The sequence below is a fragment of the Lineus longissimus genome, chromosome 3 (assembly GCF_910592395.1).
Source record: "Lineus longissimus chromosome 3, tnLinLong1.2, whole genome shotgun sequence".
NCBI classification, from domain to species: domain Eukaryota; kingdom Metazoa; phylum Nemertea; class Pilidiophora; order Heteronemertea; family Lineidae; genus Lineus; species Lineus longissimus.
In genome coordinates, this window is record NC_088310.1 from 5,273,545 (window position 1) to 5,299,321 (window position 25,777).

The 25,777-nt window shown below is 42.1% G+C and overlaps 5 protein-coding genes across 7 annotated transcripts; 4 read left to right on the forward strand and 1 right to left on the reverse strand.

Moving 5' to 3' along the window:
- Positions 1-532: 532 nt before the first annotated feature.
- On the reverse strand, positions 533-2,633 carry LOC135485111 (FMRFamide receptor-like). The gene has a single exon (XM_064766851.1). It carries the CDS (start codon positions 2,590-2,592, stop codon positions 1,777-1,779), a length of 816 nt encoding a protein of 271 aa, XP_064622921.1. The 5' UTR covers positions 2,593-2,633; the 3' UTR covers positions 533-1,776.
- Positions 2,634-3,813: 1,180 nt separating this feature from the next.
- LOC135485498 (calmodulin-A-like) lies at positions 3,814-7,806 on the forward strand. The gene is made up of 6 exons (XM_064767591.1): positions 3,814-3,941; positions 5,300-5,330; positions 6,444-6,590; positions 6,805-6,950; positions 7,083-7,179; positions 7,466-7,806. Exons 1-6 carry the CDS (start codon positions 3,939-3,941, stop codon positions 7,492-7,494), a joined length of 453 nt encoding a protein of 150 aa, XP_064623661.1. The 5' UTR covers positions 3,814-3,938; the 3' UTR covers positions 7,495-7,806.
- Positions 7,807-8,373: 567 nt separating this feature from the next.
- On the forward strand, positions 8,374-12,368 carry LOC135485497 (neo-calmodulin-like). Of its 3 annotated transcripts, none has more exons than XM_064767590.1 (5): positions 8,374-8,543; positions 9,933-9,969; positions 10,659-10,802; positions 11,009-11,251; positions 11,571-12,368. In XM_064767590.1, the coding sequence occupies exons 1-5, from the start codon at positions 8,541-8,543 to the stop codon at positions 11,600-11,602; spliced, it is 459 nt and encodes a 152-aa protein (XP_064623660.1). In that variant the 5' UTR covers positions 8,374-8,540; the 3' UTR covers positions 11,603-12,368. The 3 variants fall into 3 exon arrangements, with proteins under 3 accessions (XP_064623660.1, XP_064623658.1, XP_064623659.1); XM_064767588.1 differs by lacking the exon at positions 8,374-8,543 and adding an exon at positions 9,190-9,412; XM_064767589.1 differs by lacking the exons at positions 8,374-8,543; positions 9,933-9,969 and adding an exon at positions 10,056-10,453.
- A 631-nt stretch (positions 12,369-12,999) lies between these two features.
- On the forward strand, positions 13,000-13,889 carry LOC135484614 (sperm-specific protein PHI-2B/PHI-3-like). The gene has a single exon (XM_064766248.1). The coding sequence runs from the start codon at positions 13,000-13,002 to the stop codon at positions 13,870-13,872; it is 873 nt and encodes a 290-aa protein (XP_064622318.1). The 3' UTR covers positions 13,873-13,889.
- Positions 13,890-18,422: 4,533 nt separating this feature from the next.
- On the forward strand, positions 18,423-24,729 carry LOC135485499 (uncharacterized). The gene is made up of 2 exons (XM_064767592.1): positions 18,423-19,288; positions 22,694-24,729. The coding sequence occupies exons 1-2, from the start codon at positions 18,491-18,493 to the stop codon at positions 23,759-23,761; spliced, it is 1,866 nt and encodes a 621-aa protein (XP_064623662.1). The 5' UTR covers positions 18,423-18,490; the 3' UTR covers positions 23,762-24,729.
- The last annotated feature ends 1,048 nt before the right edge of the window (positions 24,730-25,777 follow it).

Consider the following 25,777-nt stretch of genomic DNA (forward strand, 5'->3'; position numbering starts at 1 on the left):
TTGCTCAGTATCTGGTAGGCTTCCAACTTGCCGAGATGGTCTGTCTTGTGAAAGAATAAAGTTTTCAAAAATGTTGTAAGGACTGTGTTGGTGGTGTCTTCCAGCAAAATGACGCTGTGTTCTTCTGATAGTAAGGTTCTCTTTCAGTTTGATACATGTATGTATAGAGAACTGCACCGCAGGCCATCGAGGGTTGGCTGGGTGCTAAGTAAATTGGAAGGCCTGCCTTGAACACACACGATAAGGAATGATTCTCAGTAAGTGAGTGACAGTACCTGAAGAAACACCACAATAGAGTCACAAAGTTCATCTCATTTCTCATCATGATTGATATCGAGTTTACATCATGCAGAGTGGACATCGTCATCGCATCACAGTACAATAGACGATGTTGTATAAGCATGATGAGGTAGAGTTTGTAAATACCTACCGTTATAGTAACCTAATTACTTTGATGATGGAAATTATCATGTAAAAACAACATTTTATGCTGTTGAATGTCATGCACCCTGCATGTTTTTGGTGCGCTAGATTGGACCATTAAATTATAACTATAGAATTGCATACTGCAATTGTCATTTACTGCAATCAGAATCTTTCAAAAAATTATTTGAAAGGCTGCTGCAATTAAGTCGTTAAATGTCATATGTTTATTACTGAACAAAAATCACTGGTGAATTATGGTATGAGTTGATCAATAACGCCCATGTCACATTCTCCATGCAGATATAGTATTTAAGCACAATCAGATACACAGCGAAGTACAGTGCTAGACTTTTTAAACATTGCCTATGTACGAAATGAAAACGCCAATTACAAAACATAGCAGCACTTGTATCAGATACTACCTAAATATGAGATGCATGCCATCGTCACTAGATTGCTACTACCCGATAACGAACGATGCTCAGTCTTTATTCATTATACAATAATCATACATTTCAACCAAATTAAGTGTAAAGAACGAGTAAGTTGTATTGATGATAGGGTAAAAGTTTTATGAGAAAGAGATTTTTATTGTACAGAAGACAAGTAGTACATATTGTACATACTGCGATCGCGTTATTGAGAACATCCACCGCGTGTACATACGAAAGTTGATTGCACTTGAGCAGTCGACTCTCCCTCTGTCTACATGTATGTCTTGAAGACGAAGATTTTTTGAGAGAAAGAAGCTGGTTAGAGTACAATCCAGAACAGTCTATTTTCACCTTGTGTAAACTGACCACTGGTAACGAATGTGAAACTGCATTGAGCAAATCTGAAAATCATGCATAGTTATATAGGTGTCTCCTTGCAAGCTTCTTCTTGACCTGCATTTCTACTCCGGAAAATATTTCCTATATATCCTGAAAGGCAAATTGTTTAAGGTCTTATAAAGAACCGATAGAAATCTCGATAAAAAATTGCGAAAACATCCCCGTTTATAAACGATCGCATGAAGGAATCATATACATGTACCGATAAGATTCCCATGCATCAAGTGGCCCAGAATTATATTCCCTTGCACAATAGAATTATATTGTATATCCATTGTGAGAGTGAAAATATTCGAAACCTTTTTCCTTATGTGTTTAGGTTTACCATTTTATGTTGGATTTGAAATTTTATATCTATAAGCCTTAAGATTCATGACGAAAAAAATTTCTCAGTGTACCACAAGCTAAGGGGTAGTGAGAACACGCAGTTATCGTTGTAAACTAAGTTTTCTTGCTGAGTAACACCAAGTTTTGTCAAGGGAACTAGATGAATTCACCTGGCAAGTTCATGCTTCTACTATGGTCGTTTTTGCCCCTTAAACATCAAGTAAACCTCACGCCTAAACTGCGTTCCACTCAGGCAGTACAGAAGGAAGTTAATTGAGTGGTTGACCAAAGAAATCATGGTTGTAATAGCATATGCCAACTGAAGTGCATAACTTTGCTCTTTCGATTGGATAACGATCATCCCTCTGGCGACGAAATAGATCGAAGTCGGTAAGGTAAGAAGGATGAACGTTAAACTGACAGTAATGAGCATGCGCGTCATACTTATCATACGGGACTCGGACGCTTCGTCGTCTGATGTCATACGAGTTTGTAGCTCTTTCTGCTTTGATTGACTCTTTCTTACTTTCTTTATCAATATACAATTACATATGAGAATGGCTGTGAAAGGAATAACGGAATATATACAAAGGTCGACACGAAGCCAGAGTTTATTCCAGAAATCATTATAATTCTCATACAGCCCGAATCTTGGCGTAGTTGAAAGCCTACAGTTGCCGCTGTCTTGAATGCGAGCATATTTAAGAATATGAGAGTTCAACAAAGAAAAGAAGGCAAACATCGAAAATATTGCTATCGCAGTCGATTTCTTTGTACAAAGAACTCTTGCCTTCAAAGGATACACCACACAGATAACTCGTTCAATGGTTATCATGACGATTGTCCAACTTGCGAAGTACTTGATTGAGTACGTACTGAAGATGAATAAAGGACAGGACGCCTTAGTTAAACTTAGCAAACTGACCCCAGATATGGCCACAGAAAAGCGAGAGGAGTATGTACACAGCCTTGCCGTATCTACTAGTGCAAGGACACAAAGTAACATTCTTGTAGAGATGTTTCCAATTTTCCGAAGCACTAGGACGATTATGGTCAAACTATTTAGTAGAATACCAATGATAATTATCGTAGGTAAAAGAAACATCCACAGTATATCTGCGAGCTCATAACCAACAAATCTGGTTCCTACGGGATCAATTGTTGACGAGGGTTTCCGAGTGACCAGGTCTGATGCCGTTGGATACCAGTCGGAAGATGACGTCTCCATCATTTGCTTCAATCACGTGATACACGGTCGTGATGCCAGCACTAGTATGTTATGTCATAAGTGAAGTTAAAAAACTTCTAGACAATTCTTACCTCCGGCGAAATCTATCTTAAAAATATCAATAAAAACTAAATATTCCTTTCTACTGTCTTTGCCTTCTGTGACAGCAGAATAAGTTTTTGTACTGTTTCTGATCTTCTTTAGTTAGTGGTTGTCTCCAGCACGTAGAGACTGTAGTCTGGTCCAAGTTGTTCGGAAATCTTGAAAATCACTCTCACTATCACAGATCCACTCGGATTTTCATCAAACCTAACCTCAAATGGATTGTCACAGTATGTCTCTGTGTTTCAATCCATTCAAAAGTTCAGTCCGACCACAACCGCTCTAGAAAACATGTCGACACTGGAGAATTAATGTATATACCATACGATGCTGTTCACTTTATATGTAGCATATTCGTGATATTTCAAACTTACAAAGTTAGATGCGAAACCCCCATTGTTTGCAGGTTCCATTTCACAGCAGTCAGAATGAGGATTTGGCGTCAAGACTGACGTCATACACATGCGCAAGCAATAAGGTTTATTTCTGTTGCCACGGATACGATAGTTTATCATTTATAGCTCGAGTTTCAAGAGGTTACTAAAGTTACAATTTTTTTATAAGAAAATAATGGTACAAATGCAACATTACTACCTATTGATTGTAATAGTCAATTGTTACGAATTACATCATGTACGTGCTTGAGTCCATTGTACATACTGTAAATTTCTGGTCATTTCAACTTTTGCGGGTTGGGATGAATGCGACGCTTAAATTTGTTCTTCTTCCAAACAATATTTCGTAAAATATTCGAAATCCGAATGTACAAAAGAGTAATCCACATATGATATTCATATCTGTCAGACAAGACACATCATTCAAAATTAGGATGAAAATTCCGCTAGGCCTAGCCTCGTTTATCCATGCTTAGTCATAATGCCATTGTCCACACGACATATCAAATGCCTCGGTTTAAAGAAGCTCTAATCTTGTTGAGAGTTCTTTCCGTTCACTGAGCGTGAAGACAGTATACAATTGGTAGAAGCCATTCGTGATATATCGGCACTTCACTACACACCAAAATGGTGAGTATACGATTCCATACTGTAGTGTCATTGAACTTTTCGTGCTGCTTGTCCGTTTCACCAGATCGTTCAGTATATTAGCAGCAGTATTCATCTGATTTAGCATGCTACCATAGCACCATGCATTCTTACGGGCACCAAGCGTATTACCAGATATTACAAAACTTGGGTATGGCTAGCTACAGAGCTACTCTAGTTTGTTAGCTGCAAGTGGAGGTTATGAATATCATATCTGATCAGGTAGACAGAGCAGCTCAAAACAGATCAGCGGGTTTAGGCAAGTGAATACTACATCTAATATACTGCTGATTGTACGGATGTTTATAGATCTACCGTGGCGGGTTTGATGGATTCGCGTCATGGCTTCACGATTGTCGCTTTCGTCAATTGGTGTGGAAAATTTCAAGGTTTCTGTCTGGTGCCTTGATATAGTGGTTAATTTGCATTTGCCAGTCTCTCCGGTTATATCTGACTTTAATGGACTCCATCTGATGGGAGGGAGCTAGCCACGAAGTGTTGACTGCATGGTGTGTAGTTGATGTATTGGTCACGTTGATAACAGCAAGGATGTACATGTACATGAAGTCCGTGATAATAGTCATCGGTTGTATTAACATTCAGCATGTTGGCATCAAAAGGTCACAAACTGCGGTCTAAAGTTTTAACTTTGCGTGGATAAAATACAGGGCCTGTAAGAGGTCGTACGTTGCATTTAAACACCTCTTTGGTTTCACTTCCCGAGGTTTATACAACACTCAAAATGTAAATATCCACTGTAGAGACGTACTTTAAAAAGCTAATATTGTTCAAACGACTTCATTAGACCCTTTATGAAAAGTATATAACTTTGTTTGTCTTTCCAAATTTAATCAACAGCGGGTATAATGTCTGAAAACAGTAGTTTAGAGTGCCATGCAAGGGTTGTTGGTATTATTGTTTAGTCTGTGTCTGATATGACTGACCGAGAGAAGGATTCGATCGCCTGCAGCTAATAATGGATATCACTTGGAATATTCATTTAGATGTGGCATCCAGAGTTACACCTGACGTACCTGATGCGACAGTACGTAAATTTGTTTCATTTGACTTTGTGTGACCCTGAGTATATATCAGCTATTTATTGAAATCGATTATCAATTTTATCATAAAATTATGTTCCCATCGCATCACATTTTTGAAATACTTCTTGGAAAATTAAACCGCATATCATGGCCCCCTGTCCATTGTCTTTAGTCCATATTTCAAGTGTACCCACGTACGCACCTCCCCCTCTTTTTCCAAATTCCATGTAATGGACGAAAAGGTAATCTTGTTACACCTGGCAATGCAACGAACTAAGCCATTCTTTCTTTTTTTAGGTCGAGTGTCTGGACGAGGAGCAGATAGCAGGTAAGAGATGGCAGAAAGAATGGCCTTTACTTATATCCCATTCAGTCAGTAGGATCACCAGTGAACCACGAAAATATTTTGACATTAACTGTTGACTGATTAAGTGAAAACCCCTGCCAAACCCGCTTAACTTATCAATCACGAGCAAAATAATAACCATATCATGACAAATCAAAGGTTTAAAACATTTGATTTGATTTAATGCAACCTGCCAATAGACCCATTTTAAACTCCGCTTAACAAGTTTGCGCGAGGACTACTTATTAATAACACTTTGTGCTATTTTTATTAATCACTGCATGTGTCCAAAATATATCTCAGGACGACTTAACATGAGTTCAGTCTTTTCTTAAAAAATGGATTGTAGGGCATAGAATGTGTGAATTGTTTCATCGAAACCTTGTTTTCCATTCGACAAGGGATCGGTTCAACATGGACATGACCTTTTGATTCACAACCGTGATCATGACGGATGATACTAGTATATGCATGTCCCTATCCGAGCACTACGGTAAAGGATATACACTGTATTGATACGACCGAGTTTCCGTGTTGTTTCTCCAATTCACTATCTGATCATGGCTTCAAACTGTTGGAATGACACTACCAATTCTAATTTCGGATACTTTCTGAATCATTGCATCCACTAATTTTCCGTATACATGTATAAACTCATTGCTGGCAGGTCCTCCATCAAAGTGGCAACCACAAAAAAATTCTCAACGAATTCAACATCATGGTGATCTGAAGCTATGCGAAATAAAAATGTCGCTCTATTTCACACAAGGTTCATATCGCCATAGCTTGGCTATTACAGGCAAGGAAAATCTCCACCCTAACATAAAAAACCTCTGTGGTTCAACGGTTAGAATGCCGGACTTACGATCTGGTAGTCACGGGTTCGACTCCCCGTGTATCCACAAAAAACTTTTTTCTCTCCATTTACTTTTTTTATTCATTCATGTACATATGGTATTATTAGCATTATTAGTATTATCATTATCAATATGATTTTTATCTTGAAACCCCCTTAACCCGAACTTTACAAACTGAAGAGCACACACTGATAGTACTGTGACCTGACAAGAGTATTACAGTGCTCTCTCTTTTCAGAGTTTCAGGAAGCATTCTCTGTGTTCGACAAGGACAACGATGGAGTCATATCTCTCCCGGAGATGGCCAACATCATGCAGTCACTGGGCCAGCACCTCACTGAAGCGGACCTCAAGGACATGTTGGGGGACTCGTTTTGCACAGGCAGTGAGTAACAAATAGTGGGTCTTATAGTAAACATGTTTGTTGGCTAAACCCTAACATATTTCTACTGGAGATGACCACCATCTGGCAGTCTGTGGGCCAGCACCTCACTGAAGCGGCCGACCTTAAGGACATGTGGCGGGACTCGTTCTGCAAAGGCAGTAAGTAACAAACCCGGTAACAATAGTGGATCCAATGGGAAACATCATTTTTGCAGGCAATCCGCAGATTGAGTTTCCCGAGTTTCTGAAAATCATGGTGCAGAAGATGAAAAAGACAGATAACGAAGATGACCTAAAGGAGGCTTTCTCTGTGTTCGACACCGATCATGATGGCTACATCGACGATTATGAACTTAGACAGGTGAGCATACATTTTCATATTGTTATATTACTGGGCCGACTATAAAATGAATCAACAATGAATGAGGCTGGTGATAGAACCAGTATCATCATCAGCATCATCACCTACCTAATATGTCTTTTTACGTTCCAGGTGATGAACAATCTTGGCGAGAAGCTGACGCTAGAGGAGATACGAGAAATGATCTTGGAAGCCGACCTTGATGGCGATGGCAAGGTCAGCTACGAAGGTATAGGCAGCTAAATTTTGATCGAATATTTTTCTGTTGTTTATGTTCAAATAATTTGAGCGCGGGCGGCCGTCTGAGGCTTCATTTACCAATGCTTGTTCCGCCCATTCGTTGAGAGTTCCGAAAAACCATGTCTTAAAATGATTCTAACCATATTAAGACGTGGTTTTAAAAGCATGGATTCTATATCAAGAAGCAAAATCTCCCGTCTATTAAAATATTGCAGATTTTGCTTCTTGGTTCAGGTTTTCTATGTTTTCAACCATCTTTCCTTTTGCTTTTACAGAATTCGTCCGCATGATGTCAATGGACTGAAGAATAAGGAAACAGCACATGCTGCTGCACAAGTTAAAAATTAATCTGTGGCTCCTCTGAAAAACCAGAGTCAGTCGTATCCTCCTCCCCTTGCAAACGTTACATAAGCTCGGTCGTTTGTGCCGAGTGTTGGCCTGAACTAGTTCAAGATGGAAGACTGTGGGTGCGTGCCGTATGATGATCTACATTTGCATGTATATGTGCTTCCTTATTTTATTTGTGCTTGCGTTATCGTTGCTATTGTTGAAGTCTTATAGATGCACTGGATCTTGTTGTAGTTTATGTACCTATTAAACATTTTTTTATCGAATACGTTCGGTATTACTACTGCCTTCATTGCAAATGTGCAAATTAGATATAGTCTACATTATGACAATTTGTAAAGGAGGTAAAGGACTGCAAACTATATATGACTGGGTAAAACCAAAGCTAGATATGGATATAGGTGAAGCAAAGCTGAGAAAAAGCAAAGTTAGATATGACTGGGAAGGATCAAAGCAAGATATGGGTAGAAGCCAGATGACCAGATAAAAGCAAAGCTAGATACGACAAGGTAAAAGTGAGAAAGGACTGTAGGCGGAGAGAGAGTGGAACATATGTGAAGTGAATGATGTACATGTAGTGTAAAGCAGATAATAATAAATGATAATATTTAGTCGGAACACAGCAGTTCCTCTGTGAACGAGCCCCTTAAGTAGGCCCATTCCTCAATGTTGAAAGTCAAACTTGGAGCACTTGGCTTATTTCCACATACATTGTCTGTGAGGCGAAGAACCATTAAATAAATTCCGAACCGAAATCAAATAGAGCGCGAAAATAAATAGGTGTTCTGGATAGTGGTGAGTTATATGTGATAGTGCTTGCGTTGAATTGTTTTGGACACTTGACCTAGCACTCACCACCCGTGGATCACGCAGTGTATATCACTTTTGAACATTTTGAACAGTTTATCACACAGCTGGGAGTCAAGACTATCATTGCCCCCTGCGTCGACTTTGCACAAGGGATTCTTAAAACTGAAACTCATCCATTGGATTATCATTGCAATGGTAAGTGTCTTCTGGGATTGAAGCCTGAAGTGTATTAAGGCTCATCTCTACATACATGTAACCGTTTTCCCATTTGCGCATCACGCCCACGGCCTTTGTTTACGACTTGTAATTGTCTGTGATACTGTACAGCTGTATGATGTCTGTGTGGGATGAAACATCCTCAAAAAGAATACACGTAGTAAAGTTGTTCGAAGAACTATGTTTCAAGAATAAATCCTGAATTGTATTGATAAACACATATATGATAGCCGGCATAGCCGCATACATACCATTCGTGGACCGGGTTTCCCAATAATGCAACTCGACCATGTTTCCAATGCAACTCGACGACGCTGATTGGCCAATGAATGAATTTGAATCAATGATCGAGACGTTATCTAAGATGGCTGCTCTGGTGGCCATCTTGGATGAGAGGCCTGCATGGGCAACCCGAGATATAGGTGATCTCGCCCCACAATAGATAACACGCAAGTTTGCGGGCGAAAGTCTAAATAGCCATATATCGGCTCTTGGCACACGCGACACCCTGTGATGATTGGAATAATCTGTGAGATCGTCTTTGCACGTGACCGTCGGCTTATGATGAAAGCGAATAGTGTGGGCTATCGATTTTCAACATGATTTGCATCGCAGGTCTAAAATCTAAGTCGTGTATGACTGTATATCAGATATACCTGTAGGCCTGCGTGCGAACAGAATTAGTTATAGATGCCAGCTGGTGAACCTGTCTAAATTTAGTGCTTATGTGCACGTTTGCGATCAGAATTATAACAAAAGCCCACACTTGTTTGAGGTTTATCGTACAACTCCATTACGGAATTGTTATGGCGCAGGTTGCTAGGCGGAGGAATATTTTTAAAAATGAGGTAGGTCACTTCACTGACAGTGCAATCCATTATTCTTTGCTGGGCCATCACAAAAGCTCAAACAATGTTCCATCGTGTAGCCAGGCTTTCATCAACAACCTCATTCGCATGCAAGATTGTCATCAGCAACCTTACTCACCACAGGCGAGGCAGTCATCAGCACCATACCTCAACGGCGAGGCAATCATAAGCAACCTTATGCGCAGTCGAGATTGTCATCAGCGACCTCATTTGCGGGCATATTCAGAAACATCAGCTGCCCCGCTTGTCACATTGAGATTTGAGGCAAACCGTTCATCCTTGTTTCCTCCAATTACAATGTTTACATCGCCGCTGTAACATTTCTTAGCGTTTCCCTTGATTGTTTGGGAACGCTGAAAGATAGATCGACTCGTTTGTCTGTGATTCCCCATTGAAAAGTCATCCAGCTGTCTAGTGTATGGAAGCATTTAACATTGACTTTTCAGGCGATTACATGCATAGCAATATTGATTTCTGAACATCCTTTTGTACTTTTCAGGCAAGAAAAAGAAGCTTTTCGGCGGCTGAAAAAGCAGGTAATGTGCAACAAGAGCAAAATTCGGAACAATGGGGTTTGTTGATGTTCACACGTAATAATGCAGTCGTTATGAAAAGCCCAGGGGTACTCTTTTAGTGTGGTCACTGTTGTTCAAGGGGGAACAAATGTTGGAGGCGTCTTCGATCGAGGACTTTGTGAATACCTAATTAAATGTAGCCTATTCTACTTGTGTTGTTGAAGCACCACTTGCCAATAGCGACTGTCATCCTGACACTCTCTGCAGAATATCGAATCGTGCTTGTTAAAATCGGTACTTCACACGGGTGATATTTCATGCAATATATACATGTGCGTACGTTCGCGTACTTCACTGGTGATGGAACTTCAGCGGCTTCAGTAGTTATTGGACTTTTACTGTTTAGTGTGCGTATAAATGCCTACATCGGGGCAAGTTGGTTTAGGGCTGCGATCTGAGGTAAAGCCTGCCTCAAATGTAGCTAGGACTAAACGTAATCTGACTGGTAAAATGATGATTCCTTTTCATTTTCAGCTACTTTTCAGACCTATATATAGCCGTAACGCTGTTTCTGTGATTCTTGTCCTCACAATTCTTCAATGATGCACTTGGGTCTCAAGTCGACAGATCTCACCCTCCTGGATGATTGGCTCTATACACATTATTGCGAATAGCATTCCATTAACAAAGACATTTTTCGTTAATTTCAGAGTTTGCTGAAGTGTTCAGCCTGTACGACCACGAACGGAACGGCTCGGTAGCCGTACGTCACCTGGGAGAGATTCTGAGATCGGCAGGTCTACGGCCCTCAGACGAAGATCTTGAACTTGTGCAGAATGACCTTCAAAAAGCAGGCAAGTTGTCAAGCTCAGAGCTGGTGCAGACCCAGTTCCTCTCGAAATTGTGCCAGTTGTACATGGACATGTCTTTCCAACCGGATTACCTTTTAGACGAGACAAATTTGCATTTGCATATGATTATGATAGGAAGATTCATATTTAATGTTTAGCTGTAATATCAAAACACCACAATGTCCACATAATCAAATTTCAATGTTCAGGCAAAAATAAAATCGACTTCCCTGAGTTTCTGAAGCTGGTTGAAACCCGCCTCCAAGACAAGCACACCGAGGAGGACCTGAGGGAGTGCTTCTCTATCTTCGACAAGGACATGGACGGGAAAGTGAGCGCGGGGGAAGTCAGACACGCCCTCCTCACGCTTGGGGAGAAGATGACCGAACATGACGTAGACATGCTCATTAATGAGATGGATCTGGATGGCGAAGGCCAGTTTGAATATGAAGGTATGTGTCAGGAGCTTGGCCATCACGCGTGCATGTGCTCTTTGAGTGACTCACGATCATGCCTAAGAGATAGAAGAATCGCATGGACATGCACACTATTGAGACGGACTTTCGTGGCTGATGAGGCTCGTTTAGATACGGAGTTAAATATCACTGATTGGGACATAGGCCTACTTTCTGATTTGGGCTAGAAAGACATACCCTGACTGTGAATTAAACTCTTTCCCAGTTAGTTTTCATAGCCTACTGCCCAGAGGGTAAACCTCAACACTTTCAATTTTTCAAAATTTTCTCATTATTATTTTATAATCTATTCCAGATGTGGTGAAGCTTTTGACAATGCATACGTAGAATTCGATCGAAGAATGACAGGATCAATATGTGTCCAGGACTCCTGAGACTGTGGGACATTGAAATATAGCATATGTAATGTTCAAAACTTTGTGGATTGCCAGTCGGCTGTCTGCAGCTGCATATAATAGGCCTATAGGCCTACAGCATAACTCACTGATGCATTGGATTCCTAATGGAGGAAATACACAGGCTGTTTCATACCGTATAAGGTTTGGAACCTTGACAGTGAGTGGATTATGCAGTGCAGTGATGTGATGTGACTCCATATGGATAGCCCCACGAGATGTGTACGATACACAGTAGGCCTTTGCAGGTTGTCAGCGCAATGTCCCATGTAGGCCTACTGTTTCAACAGGAATTTTATGATTAAATCTTTTTGAAATGAATTTTCCATGGCCTTTAAGATGCCTTGAAGTTCCCCTTTAAGTTGCTTTTTTGCTGAAAGTCAGGTATATAGGCCTGGAAAAGATATGTTGGCTCACAAAATAAACTTCAAATATTCTGGATGGTATCGAATTTCGCGCTAAATTAAGAAGGCGTTCTCAATGGATGTATTGTCAAACGGAACTATAAGAGTATAGGCCTACTCTAATCAACACTAACTTTTGGGAGAGTTCCTCATTGAAGTCTTGAGAGAGTTAATCTAATCATTCAGAAATGATATCATTTACCGATCATTTGACGTTTTTAGCGTTACAAAATCAGGATAAAGTGACTAAAATTACAAGTTTTAAAAGAATGAATAAACATAAAATAAATAAAATGCGATATTCGTTAGTTTCTTTGTCTTAACTTGAAGAAAGTCGGGCCCGTGGTTATCAAGATGGCGAAGAGAAATAATGTGTTATTTGCACAAACTTTCGAGGGCGCAAATGCAATTCTATTTGTGCAAAAAACATTAAATCTAGACTTATTTTTTAATCTACGGGCCACTCTTCGATCATTCATTATATATTTGAGGAATTATCGGCAAATATTTCGGAGAAAACCGGATTATACTGGAGCAAACGTTTGCATTCATTAAAACCTGAGAGTCGGATATCATTTTTAAATGAATAAGATATCTTAATCTGTTGAATTGTTCGTTATTTTTATTCAAATAAACAAAATTGATAATCGCTGGCTACGCAACCACGTATAAAACATAGCGGTGGGTTACCTGATTGATATTCAGCAACGGGACAAACTTTGACAAGTAACACAAAAAAGTTCTCCATCGCGTCACCCTTTTTCAAACTTCGCGCTAAAAGTGACGGGCTTCCATCGACGTCCGCATTGCGACAACTCTGACCGATAAATTCAGGAGTTCCCGGCTGACCTCATCATTCGCAGTCACTTCTGTCTGCTGTCATATCGATTCATCTTAGAGACTTACTGCAAGAAAGTCATTGAATATGCCTGGAAGTCAACCTCCGACTGGGAGTGGAAGTCCTGTGAGGAGCAGGTCACCTTCCCCGCTGGTCCAGAACATCAACATCAGCAACAACGCCAGCAAGAGGAAAGGTTCTCCCAAGAGGAAGGCATCGCCAAAGAGGAAAAGGGCTACTTCCCCCAAACGGAAGGCATCGCCCAAGAGAAAGGCTTCACCAAAGAGGAAGACTTCACCCAAAAGAAAGGCTTCACCCAAAAGAAAGGCTTCATCCAAGAGGAAGGCTTCACCCAAAAGAAAGGCTTCACCCAAAAGAAAGGCGTCACCCAAGAGGAAAGCTTCACCCAAGCGAAGAGCTGGTTCTCCAAAGAGGAAAACGAAGCGAGCCAAGGTGTCTGCTCATCCCAAGACGTTGGACATGATCGTTGCCGCAATGAAAGCATTGAAGGATCGCAAAGGTTCCTCCCGCCAGGCTATTGCCAAGTACATCATGGCAAACTTCAAGGGCATCACTCAATCCCATCTTCCATCTATGCTGCGTTTGGCGCTCGCTCGTGGTCTGTTGTCTGGCCGTCTTGTCCGCCCCAAGGGATCCACTGCCATTGGTGCCACAGGACGTTTCCGCCTTGGAAAGGAACCAAAGAAGCCAAAGAAAGTGAAGAAGACCCCAAAGAAGAAGAAAGCCAAGAAGCCAAGGAGAAAGACACCGAAGAAGGCAAAGAAACCAAAAAAGGCAAAGAAGCCAAAAGCAAAAAAATCTGCTAAGAAAGCAACCAAGGCGAAGAAGACGAAGAGCCCCAAGAGGAAACCAGGAAAGAAAGCCAAGAGGAAATCTCCAAAGAAAGCCAAGAGGTCTCCAGCCAAGAAATCTGTAAGGAGGAAGCTTCCAAAGCTGTAAAAATCACCGCATGAAGCTTACCGACTCAACGGCCCTTATCAGGGCCACCCTAATTAGTAAAAGGATACCAATCTTTGCCATGATCTAGGCTTGCTTGCTTAATAAAGAAGTAACTCTCTGTCTGTGAACCCCGAGAAACCAAACACTGAACTACATGTACTGAAACAGTGAAACACGTAGGCCTAATCCCCATATCAAATCAAGCCCGAAAACTGACATGGTGCTTTCTGGCAACGTAACGTTACAGTAAAAAAAAAAGAAAAAAGTTGGCTCTTCTTACTGCATTACTGCTTCCACTTCATTTTTGCATTAATTTAAGAAATAGGCAACGATCGCTTTTGTGTTGTCATTTTTCTGTAGTTTTGGGAAACATGTCCTAACGTTCCACTGTTACGCTGCCGATGCACTGTTACGGCAAAGCAACGTTTCAACTGTTGGCACGTCGGAATCTTTTCATTCCTGGAAACAAAGTGCTAGTTGTCGGTCTGTTGGTAAGCGACGTGACGTCACAACTTCCAGTGTGTTCGAGGATGTCACCTCCAAGGAGTTCGCCGCTTTAGGATTCATCATCACTCTCCGATTCTATTTCATGAGCAGTCGGAAGGTTTGTCAAACGTCTTTGCAATGGAGGAAAGACTTCCGACCAGTGAAAAACGATGCGTAAGACAACCGAGGCAATTACCGAGTTACATTCCGGATAAGAACGCTACTACAAACCTCGAGGTGAAACATGATTCGAGTCCAAGTGTTCGGACCATGAGTGTGACCTTGCGATTGGTTCCAAAGCAGCCAAGCTCAGCGGTGGGCCAGTCATTGACTGATGTCGGCGATATAACAAGTCTTGAGTCTGAGCAGACTGGTAAGGACACAATTCAAAGTATTAAGCGTATTCTTGAGCCATTCGTACGGACCGCCCTGGCGCAGAAATACCAGCGAACGGAAGATGAAAAACCTGGAAATGCTGGATGTCAGCCTACTGACAGAAAGAAGCAAAATCCTCCTCCGGGCGTCATTAAAATGCCTGCTTTCAACGAGAAATGTCGACTCGAAGCAGGTCGTGGAGAACAAATCCCGAGTCACATGCGAAATGGTTCTTCGAAAATGCCCATTTCTCTGCCATATAACCCACACATTGTCCAAGACTATATCAACTCGTTAAATAGGCGTGAAGGTAACTCTTCAAATTCTGTGAAGTGTAGTATCATTCACACGAGTTCTGGTAGTGACTATCGGCCTGACCCAGGGCAACAGATACTGACAACAGTACCAGGAAGAACCAATAATGGTAGGCCTATGGTTTCCGTCATCAGGTTAAACAATATTGATCATCTGGTTCAAATCAATCCAGGGACTGCGTTAGCAGCAGGTTCTGTTTCTCAAAGGGAGACAAGTGAAACGATGAGTCAGACGCAGAAGGTCGGAAAACGAAACGTGAGTGCGAAACTGAAAGTTGATGCTGTCGGAGGAAAAGAACCGACACTCAAAACTACGGTGCGTTTTTTGCCTGGTAATAACAAGGTTCCTGCCACCCATGCGGTCCTGAAGAATGTGGAAGGGGATGGTATCATTCTCACCCGGCCACGCATTGGACCCGTCCAACTAAACAAACCGAGACAACTCCTAGCGCTTCCCGGCCTTAAGTCGCAGTTCAAGTACTTGTTCCAATCGTTCATCAACACACTCCAAGGCATCCACAGCTTCACAAAAGTTAGCAAGCTCCGTAGATTGATCAACTGGAGAACGAAGTTCGACTTGCAGATTCTTCTGATGATTCTTAACGGTCTTGTGATGGTCACGGTTCATGTTCTTCCAATGGGAGTGTTGAAGCCCGACAGTACGAAGACCTTGCAGAATGTGTTTCAGAAGATGATATGGTTCTTAAAGAACAGCTTAGAGCTGGTCGGCTTGTTTTACGTCCATGATCATGGTTCTGATCCCGTCGAGCTGCAGCTGCTTGGCGTCGCGGGTATTGAAGTCACTTACATTCTGCAGGGAGAGTGTGGTGAGAAGTACGGATCTGCCCCAAAGATGGTACACAACTGCATGATCGACGTCGAAAAGCATGCCAAGGCCTACGGATCCAAGACAGTAAATCGGGCAGCAAGGGGTCTACTCCTGGTCGAAAACGCAACGACTCTTCTTCGAGAATTCAAGAAGGGCGATCTTTCACCTGAATATACTTTGGAAGAGTTGGTAAAATTTCAAATGCAGAAAAATGAAGCTTCGGGTTCGGAAAGAAAGCGTGCTTTGTCTCAAGACGAGACTGGTGTCATGACAGCTCCAAACGCGCAAACAGCAGACCTCGAGGCACAACAGTCTACTCGGGAAAGTTCTGAACCAACTTCGCTCATATCCACGGTTTCAACTGCAAAGGATGAAACATTTGACGCATCCACGGATGAGGAGATCATCGACGTCATACCCTGTTCTCCGGACAATGAAATAACGGTGATTGAAACATTTTCAAACACCTCTGTGGGAAAAGACGACGTCATCCCTGGAACCCGAAAGCGACGAATGCCGATCAAACTGCCGTTCAAGAAAAGATTCCGCACTGATTAGTGAATGACTCTGATGATGGCATACGAGAAGCAAGTTTGAGGATACGAAAATGTCTGCAGCTTTCGACCAATATTCAAGGTGGAGTAATTGCATGTTATTAAGACACGGGACACTTCCGGTAGCTCTAATTTGGAATACTTCTCATGAACTCGAAGGTGAGACGTGGATCTGCTATTTGCCCCGCGAGAAAGAGTCAGGCTTCAATTCAAAACAAAAAGGAGGACAAGTGTAAATATATCCTCACCAATACGATGGCCATGCTTGTCCTATCTTCCAGGTGATGATTAAATAGTTTCTGAATATCTTGTGAAGTGCTATATAGCTATATACACGAGCGATTATAATGTATATAATAGATGTACGTGTACATGACGTAAACACGTATGCTAAACATTCGAAATGCTCTAGTCTTTATTTTTTGCTTTTGCATGAATGCTACGGTGACCAATGAGCTTGGACCTTTTGCTGGGACTTCGTATGGATAACGTTTCTCAATTTACAACAAGAAATCCATCATTACCGACAAGTAAAAATGGTATGTGCAATGTTGGCGACGTTCGTCATTGTACTAATGAATAAAAAGACGTGTTTATTTAAGATGCAACTTGTGGTTTTTCACCTCTTTTATTAGCTCCTTCTTGTTCCGTCCTCCCCCAGAAAGCTTATTGCCCCTCTCCGGACCAAAAGGTAAAATACGGTCCTGACTCGTGCCCTCATCAGGGAAGCAATATATTAATATTATTCCAGATAGATGTCTCTTATCCTCAAGGAAGCAATACGATTTAGTCTGCTGGATTCAGAAATTTACGGCTCTTTCTCTCAAGAAGGCAGAATACGATTTAGTCTGCTGAATTCTAAAATAGATGGCTCTTGCTCTCAAGGAAGCAGAATACGATTTAGTCTGCTGAATTCTAAAATAGATGTCTCTTGCTCTCAAGAAGGCAGAATACGATTTAGTCCGCTGAATTCTAAAATAGATGGCTCTTGCTCTCAAGGAAGCAGAATACGATTTAGTCTGCTGAATTCTAAAATAGATGTCTCTTGCTCTCAAGAAGGCAGAATACGATTTAGTCTGCTGAATTCTAAAATAGATGTCTCTTGCTCTCAAGAAGGCAGAATACGATTTAGTCTGCTGAATTCTAAAATAGATGGCTCTTGCTCTCAAGGAAGCAGAATACGATTTAGTCTGCTGAATTCTAAAATAGATGGCTCTTACTCTCACGAATGCAGAATACGATTTAGTTTGCTGAATTAAGAAATATATGTCTCTCGCTCTCAAGGAATCAATTCGATTTGGTATCTGCTGAATTCAGAAATAGATGGCTCTTGCTCTAAATTGACGTCTTTCGTCGTCAATTCAACTTTACATTATATACCACGTGGTGTATAGAGTCAAGTCAAAACATCATGTTTTAAAAAAGATGCCAGGTATTGGTCGATTTAATAATTGCCATTTTTAAAATTATATTGCTCCGTGCTCTTCTGCATAAGAATTCCTAGTATTTTAAGAAAGATTTTTTATTGTTTCTGCATGGAACGAAAGGTCGAGTGCTTATTTGGTAAAAATAGATGGCATCGAAAGCGTTGTGAGAAAGGTGGCAGTAATCTGGTAGTGGGTGGCGGATTGGAATGCAACACGCTTCTACAGAATATGACGTCGATGCATGATATCGATCGGGGAAGTGGATTTCTGTGAGAGCGTACAGGAGCTGTCATCTGATCATACACACTGGCACTGAATGTTGTTTCATCCACCGGTTCATACATTCAAATGAAACAGCTGCCCTGCTCGCAACCTTACCATATATGGACATGGACTATCCAGTGTGATATGTGTGTATGAACAACATATGCTTATCTCACTTTTCTAGGCATAGCAATAGTACAACATCCATTGAGAGATTCTCATGAATGAATGACATGACGTCATAGATCATGTGACTCTGATAGGTTCCATATATCGATTACATTCGCTACGTGGTGTTGACATCTGAATGAACGGTTTATGAAGGAGTCTCTTGCGATGGAGAAACAGTCTTAGAATGGGCACCAATCGATGGAAGGAATTCACTCAATCAGCGGCCCGTGTCCGCAATATGCTAGGAACAATTTCACCAACCTCCCAGACGAACTGTGCGCGAGGATATTCTCCTACCTCCATCCAATCCAACATCAGCTTCCTTTGATAGCTCTCGTCTGTCAAAAATGGAGGCAGATTTTACAGTCGACGGGCTCCCTTTGGCGGTCAATCCACATCGACCCGACAGACTACGACTACTGGCACTTCTCCCTCATCGACACCCTGTTCAGGATCTATGGCCGACACGTACAGACCCTGACGTGGAAGGAGACTGCCCCAGTGTACGAGTCCCTCTTTGCCCTCATTCCCCAGCTACGGAACCTGAGGTGCCTACGGTTGCCCGTCCTGTGGACGCAGAAGATCATTGAGAGCCTGTCCAGCTTGACCCAACTGGAGCAAATTCATGTGAACGGAGGATTCACCATCACAGACACAGAGTTGGAGCAAATATGTGAATACTTCCCAAACTTGCGTTTGATCTCCTTGAATGCTTGTTGGAGCGTTACTGCCGAGGGAGTCCATGCGATGCTGCAAAGACTACCCCATCTGCATACGGTCAACCTCAAGATCAACTCGGGACTGCGCTTGAATGATATGAGGAGCGAACGAGCCATGCAAGAGGGAGGAAGGATAGCTCTGTCTTTGGCTAATTCGGATTTTGCCCACTTACTTTCGGTGTTGTGCCTTCATTTCGTGCCCATCGAAATGGATGAGTTGTGGGAGATGGTGGATAAACTCCCTGGACTGAGAAGGCTTAGCATCAGCAATTGTGAGGTACGTAAGTGTAGCATCATCACGTACATGATCGTTGTCTTGAAGTAGCTGCAAATACGCACGGTAAAACTTATTGTTAAAGTCCTTTGTTTAAGTGGTGTTCTGTTCTTGTACGAGAATTGTCTCTGCTGTAGCCTGAACATTGCTCCGACACAATGAATACTGCACCCGGTGATCTCGATAGCGAAGACCGCATAGTTGCACATTGTCCTGAATTATCAAATCGCATCTTCAACTGTGATCCAGCTTGACCTGAGTTATCAAATCGCGTCTTAACTCAGTGTGATCCAGCTTGACCTGAGTTATGAAATCGCGTCTTATCTGTGATCCAGCTTGACCTGAGTTATGAAATCGCGTCTTCAACTGTGATCCAGCTTGACCTGAGTTATCAAATCGCATCTTCAACTGTGATCCAGCTTGACCTGAGTTATCAAATCGCGTCTTCAACTGTGATCTAGCTTGACCTGAGTTATCAAATTGCGTCTTCAACTGAATTACACAACTACATGTACATATCTAATGCATTATAACCCATCTTTTATGATCTAGCTCAGCCGATTTGAGAAAGGTGTTCTGCGATTCAAAGTGGTATATACATACCGTGGAACCCCTAAATGAGTGCTTCTATGCGAAAAACAATTAACAATATTTCAACGATACTGAGACTGTAACAAGGGTTCACCAAAAGTGCTGCGAATGAAGTTATGCGGAACCCTTCGAAATTGACAGCCCCGAAAAACGATAGGCTATGTGATGGTACGTCGGTACGTTTAAAATCAGCGTCCGCAGTCTGATTTCGTCAACAATGGTTCCGAACTGTTAGATGCATCTCTGTGCATTGCTGACATATGAAAGCACAGCATACACAGCGTGTGTACTGCCAATGCCTCTGTAGGCGGCCTATTGATGAAAAACCTCTTTGAATGGTAGGAACATGGAACAGGTGATGAGATAGGCCTGGGTTATTCAAGATATGGATTATGCTCGAGAATATATCCATATATAGAACCTCCAGACATCTAACAAATGTATACATCATGCGCATTCACAGAGTGAGAGAAAAAAACCCACAAACGAGTCTCGACGATCCTTTCATTAGCGTTGAATTTCAGGTACCGGGATGGGTGATGCTCCTGTTTACCACCATGCGTCGCCACTTCTAGTATCACACTTACTGGTATGCTAATCTCTTACAACGATTTTTGCTGGCGTTGCAAGGCATTTTCGGACATGGCTTGTGAATTTCATGCAGACCTATGGCTACACCCAGTTCTTTTGCGCCGTGTATTGCAGCTCAATGATTTTAAATCACCCTGTTCGGAGAAGTCACGGTCCTGCAGGAAGCTGTTTTCTATGAAAAAGCAACATATCTTTTGCCCAAGTTGCCCCTTTAATATTCAGATAAATAATCTTGCGCCTTCGAAAGCTCCTTAGTAGGGAAGTTGGTAGAAGTCGTGTGCTTACCTCATTATGTCTCAGAACACTCGTTTTTGGCTGCCACTCGTAGAATGTCAGGCAAAATATAGAAAACAAAAAGACGCCTTTTTTATCATACGTTTTATTGACGTAAACAAAACTTTTCACTCGTCTACTACTTGGATTGTCTACAGCCCATGGGCTTTTGTACTTAACGGCTTCTTTGTGTATGCTTAATACTGGTACCATATGTGGCCACGCCCACCATTGACGTCACGAGTGCCATCAATCTGATGGTCGCCTAAGCAACCCCTGTAACAGGTTTCAGATAATAGGTTTCTGGCTCCAGGCCTGATTATCATATAGGCCCATTGGCTCCATTCATATTAGTTATCGATCAGGTATTGATCCATTCCTTATTCAAATAGCAATGTGTTTAGATATTGTAGGCAGAGTGGTGTCCAATTCTTTAGGAATAATTCCTCCAATAATGAATTGCATTGTATTACAGCTGCATTTCCATTGCTCTACAGATGTATCAAGATTTGTATGAAAACCGTACTCTTATGTAAAGGGGACAGATTAATAATTTGAGACGGGCGCCGTGCAAATTGATGCAATCAGCCTGTATGTGGGACAATTTCTGTAAGCAACCAAGAAACTTCACAAGAGATTTTGATTTGGAAATCGTTCGCGCGCGCACTGGCGCACGACAACACCAAGGTTTTTATTAGAAATGATATGAATATTTTTGAAAGCTAAGACCAGCAACCCTTTCCTCAGTAATCGTTCTTCCCGAGCACTTTTTCGTACTCAATTGAATAAGGCACTCCTTTCCGTATCAACTCCATATGCACACGAGACTGTGGGACTCGGAGGGACCGTAGAAGGATGCGCGCGCCATGGTAGCTATTGCTTCGCGAATTTCACAGCAGGGGGAGATACTTGAGCAGATTTGTTGGCCGTGGAAAGCAAAAGTAGAAAATTCATTGTTATTTAGATTAAATTAACGAGGATGACCACCATCAGATGTGCGCCAAACGCGGGACAATCTCAATGCAGCATATAGATTGAAGGATGTTTGGAACGATATATATACGCGACTGCGCATGGTCATACAACACTTACTGATCATCACAAAACAGCTTCTCGGTCGCGGATCGCCCTGGCCTCGGCCCGGGGTGGAATTGAGCTCACGAAATACCCGTCACTAAACGGAACAGATATGCTGATGTTGGCCCCGCCACAACAGGTCCTCATGGATTGGATTGACCCACTCCCCAAGGCAGGTCTTCTATATGGCAAATTGACGTCAACGCGGTTTATGGGTTTCTTTATGTTTTAGAGGATCAATATTTTTCATTGTCAATCCCAATCTCTTATTGGATGCCCACGCTAAATGTGTGTAATAGTAGCATGCTCTCAACAAAGTTTTAACCAACTCTCCCGAAGCCACTCGCTGGACTATTTCTCGGGAAAGTCTCGATTAAGTTCATGGCCCTCCAGTATAGATTTTAACTTACTACGTCACTACATCGTTATAACGCGGTCCTTGTAGAGAGATGAGCCTGAAGGCCTCACCGAGGTGAGCCAGGCCCCTCTGCTTTCTCCAGTTCTGATTGGATGAATGCGACGAGGCTCATGATGCGGCATGTCCTTTCATTAATATTAACAACAATATCTTCTTTTTCTTCCGAAGATCAGCTCCTCAGTAGCTTAAAAGCGCAATATCCCATTATTTTGTTATTTCCTGCTTTGAGAAATTGTCGCAGTGCACCGGACCGTTTACACACAGCAGAAAACCCATTGCAATTTTCCCCATCCATTCCAGAGATATACTATATATAACCATTTTTGTACAGTTGACAACTGGACAACCTAATCAGATTAGCAACAGCATTTATATTCGCTATTATAGCAACGAGAAAAAGAAAGAGCAATGTCTCATTTAGAAAAGAACTGACATGGTATTTTATTTGATCGTTTCAGCACCTCCACGGAATCCGCCTTGTCTCTTCCTCCCTCCAGAAGATCTACCTCTTCAACATGTGGAGTGTCCTTTTCGTCAGCATCACGGCGGCCAACTTACGTCACGTCACAATCGACCACGGAATGGAGTCCATGGAACATCTAGAGATCTTTGCGCCGAGGTTGAGGCGTCTTCAGGTTGACGGTTGCAAGGTCTTACGTACAATCAATATCCGAAGCGAAAGACTTGCAATATTGGAGCTAAATAACTGTGATGAGTTAGACATGCGATCATTAAGACACACCTTGACAAATAATCCGAGTCTCTTGTCTCTAAAACTGGGACGGATCCGAGAGGAGAATTTGGCGATAGACGAGACGACATGTCCGTCCATCCAGGAACTGTGTCTCCTTGGGGAGTTCGGGTGCCGCACGGTGTATGTCCGGAGTCCAACCTTGAGGCTGATCCACACGGAAGCAGACACTGATCTCATTCCTTTCAACCACATGTACATAGTCGCAAATCATTTGTGTAAAGTAGCTTTGGCAGGGGTGCCCAATCTACGCTCCATGGTCATCCAGTGCTGTAGCGTTGACTCCATTGAGCTCAATCTTTGCAGTGACGACCAGGTGTGCCTTGAGTCCTGCGTCATCCAGGCGTTTTCGGCAATTGGCTTCTTGCGCTTGTTCGACTGCAAAGTCAACATGTTCAGTGTGAGCACACCCCTCGCAAAGACAATTGTTCTGTATCGGTGTTGCCTTCCAGACTACGTCCTGCAGATGGCACTTGCTGGATGTCCCAATATCTCGCATCTGAATCTTGAGAAATCGCGAGAATTCAGTCACGTGAACATCCAGGCTCCGCCGATGAAATACCTCAACTTGTTCGGGTGCCATGACGTCATGGAAGTTGATGTTGATTGTCCAGAGCTAGTTGCTGTGAATCTTGGTCAATGTCCGAATGTCCATTTCTACTTAAAGGGCGCAGAGCTCAATATGACTACAAGTGAAAAACCTAAATTCGTGCTTCCACATGAAAGTTACCGCTGGAGTCATGATTACCCTCCCGAAGTGTATTACTGCAGTTGATGCTTGTGAAATGTTAGTTTTTGTAGCTGTAGCGTGCTATTTATTAGGATGTAGGACTTGATTTCGTGAAATAAGGGAGGATTAAGGAACAATCATCAAATCATTTGCCAACGTTTTGTTGCTGCGACTGTTGTTCATCGTCACAACATTAGTCCACAAATGTATTCTGTTTGACATCCCAAACTGGAAAACTCGTCATATTCACCATGATCGTTTCAACACGACGCAAATGGTCTCGCGTAGAGACCGACGACGAAATGAAACGGGCTCGACGCCGATAATGGGTGTCTTGTACATGTACGCCAACTCACCGTTTTTCGCAGACTTTATATCCATGTTCACATCAGCAAGGATAGTTTAAAGACTCGATTGGTAAAATGCCTGTGAAAATCTCGCGACATTCAGCGAAAGTTGTGGGAGAAACCGCCAAAAGGCAGACTCCTATAATATGCAGTCCAATTCGTCATCCTGATCGTCTTTCCATGGCGACAGAACGAGGCCGGTCCACTGCGTCAATAGTGTACCAAAGGGACGTTTGCGAATGCATTTTAGACACCGAGGACCTTTTCGTCTTTCGATTAAATTGTTTGCTATATACTTGTAGAGTAGATTCAGATTTTTTTGATGAAAACTCCCCGATATGCCAGGTTAAAGATTTTCGTGACATTTCGATGCCTTTGCCCTTACTTGGCTGGGAATCGTGTGTCAGGAGTAATTTCACGAATGGTGTTGTGGTGTGGTGTCCTCGACGGCTGACCAACGGCAATGGGCAATGTTTTATTGTTCAGTCGGGTTGGTGAGGGCAGATTTCAGTCTATCGAATGAAGGAAAGGAACTTGGCTTGGGAATTGGTAATGGTACATGTTTCCAGCCTCGGAATAGTTTTTCTCTCGGTGAGACGTGTTTTAAAGTGGTGTCGGTTCGTCTTCTTAAACACCATTGTAAATGTGTAAATTAACTCAATAAAATATTTTTTTGAGTAAAACGACTGTATCATTTGTGACATCTCTAAGTGTTCGTTTATATATCCTCGTTAGATGGTGAAATATATTGTATCTAAAGCGAAATCCGTCAGTGGTCACCATTACTCGTCGATGGTGTCTGGTTGCTGGTTCACCCATTCGTGATTCCTTAGCCGGCCAAATCACTATCCCCAACCATGCTGCTATCGAAATGACCCCGCAGACAACTGCCGCAGAACATTGGTGCCTATAGAATAACCTCAATCGCATCTCAACCTCAAGGGCAAAAATCTTGTTGGATACCCACTTTAGACACTGCAGCGCGAAACATGCGCGTGGTGAAGACAGAGATGGAGCAATCGGCCCTGAACGATGAATGTTGTCTCGGCTTCGCATACTTTTTCAAAGCCACGACTCCCCTTTCTTACCAAGTTCTCCTTCGGATATGTCCTCGGTTCAACTTAGTTCCTCTGTTATTAATGAGAGTGAGTGAAAAAAGCCGATTTCAATATAATCGATAATATGATTATCATCTCTCAATAAACGGATGAATGTGGTCTCTACGAAGAATAGTCGGATATTTTCGAAATTGGTAATATTATCTTTAGAGTTCACCATCTGCTGCTTTTAAATATTTCATCGTCTGACTGTTTCAACACCATTTATTGATCATTCGACCGAGAGGCTTGGATATATCATATCTGAGCACGTTTGTTTAAACAGCCGCGCCATAAATCTGTGATGTCACCAAGACGTCACGAATCGATTTTCTAATAAAAACGGGAAACAATTCTAAGAATTCGATGGAGTGTCATGTGAGACAAACATGTGTCGTCTGCCTCGGGGCGTCTATAATAGTTTCTGATGTTTAGACAAACCCAGGCATATAAGATGATGAACCAGCTTTTGTCAGGCTATGTTAAAATTACCCAACCAAAACGATTCACAAATACCAATGAACTTCGGCAAATCGATGAACTTGGAACTGGCTTGTCAGTGATACAAGAAATTGTCTTAGCTGTCACGAAGGAAGTTTTGATGCTGTCCTCAATAA

Bases quoted from the DNA above. Each gene is read 5' to 3' on its own strand.
- LOC135485499 (XM_064767592.1), top strand. From the start codon at position 18,491: ATGGAAGGAATTCACTCAATCAGCGGCCCGTGTCCGCAATATGCTAGG. The intron at 19,289-22,693 runs GTACGTAAGTGT...TGATCGTTTCAG, and splicing joins TTAGCATCAGCAATTGTGAG to CACCTCCACGGAATCCGCCT.
- LOC135484614 (XM_064766248.1), top strand. From the start codon at position 13,000: ATGCCTGGAAGTCAACCTCCGACTGGGAGTGGAAGTCCTGTGAGGAGC.
- LOC135485497 (XM_064767588.1), top strand. From the start codon at position 9,290: ATGTGCACGTTTGCGATCAGAATTATAACAAAAGCCCACACTTGTTTG. The intron at 9,413-9,932 runs GTAGGTCACTTC...TGTACTTTTCAG, and splicing joins GGAATATTTTTAAAAATGAG to GCAAGAAAAAGAAGCTTTTC. The intron at 9,970-10,658 runs GTAATGTGCAAC...CGTTAATTTCAG, and splicing joins TTCGGCGGCTGAAAAAGCAG to AGTTTGCTGAAGTGTTCAGC.
- LOC135485111 (XM_064766851.1), bottom strand. From the start codon at position 2,592: ATGTTACTTTGTGTCCTTGCACTAGTAGATACGGCAAGGCTGTGTACA.
- LOC135485498 (XM_064767591.1), top strand. The intron at 6,591-6,804 runs GTGAGTAACAAA...TCATTTTTGCAG, and splicing joins GGACTCGTTTTGCACAGGCA to GCAATCCGCAGATTGAGTTT. The intron at 7,180-7,465 runs GTATAGGCAGCT...TTGCTTTTACAG, and splicing joins TGGCAAGGTCAGCTACGAAG to AATTCGTCCGCATGATGTCA.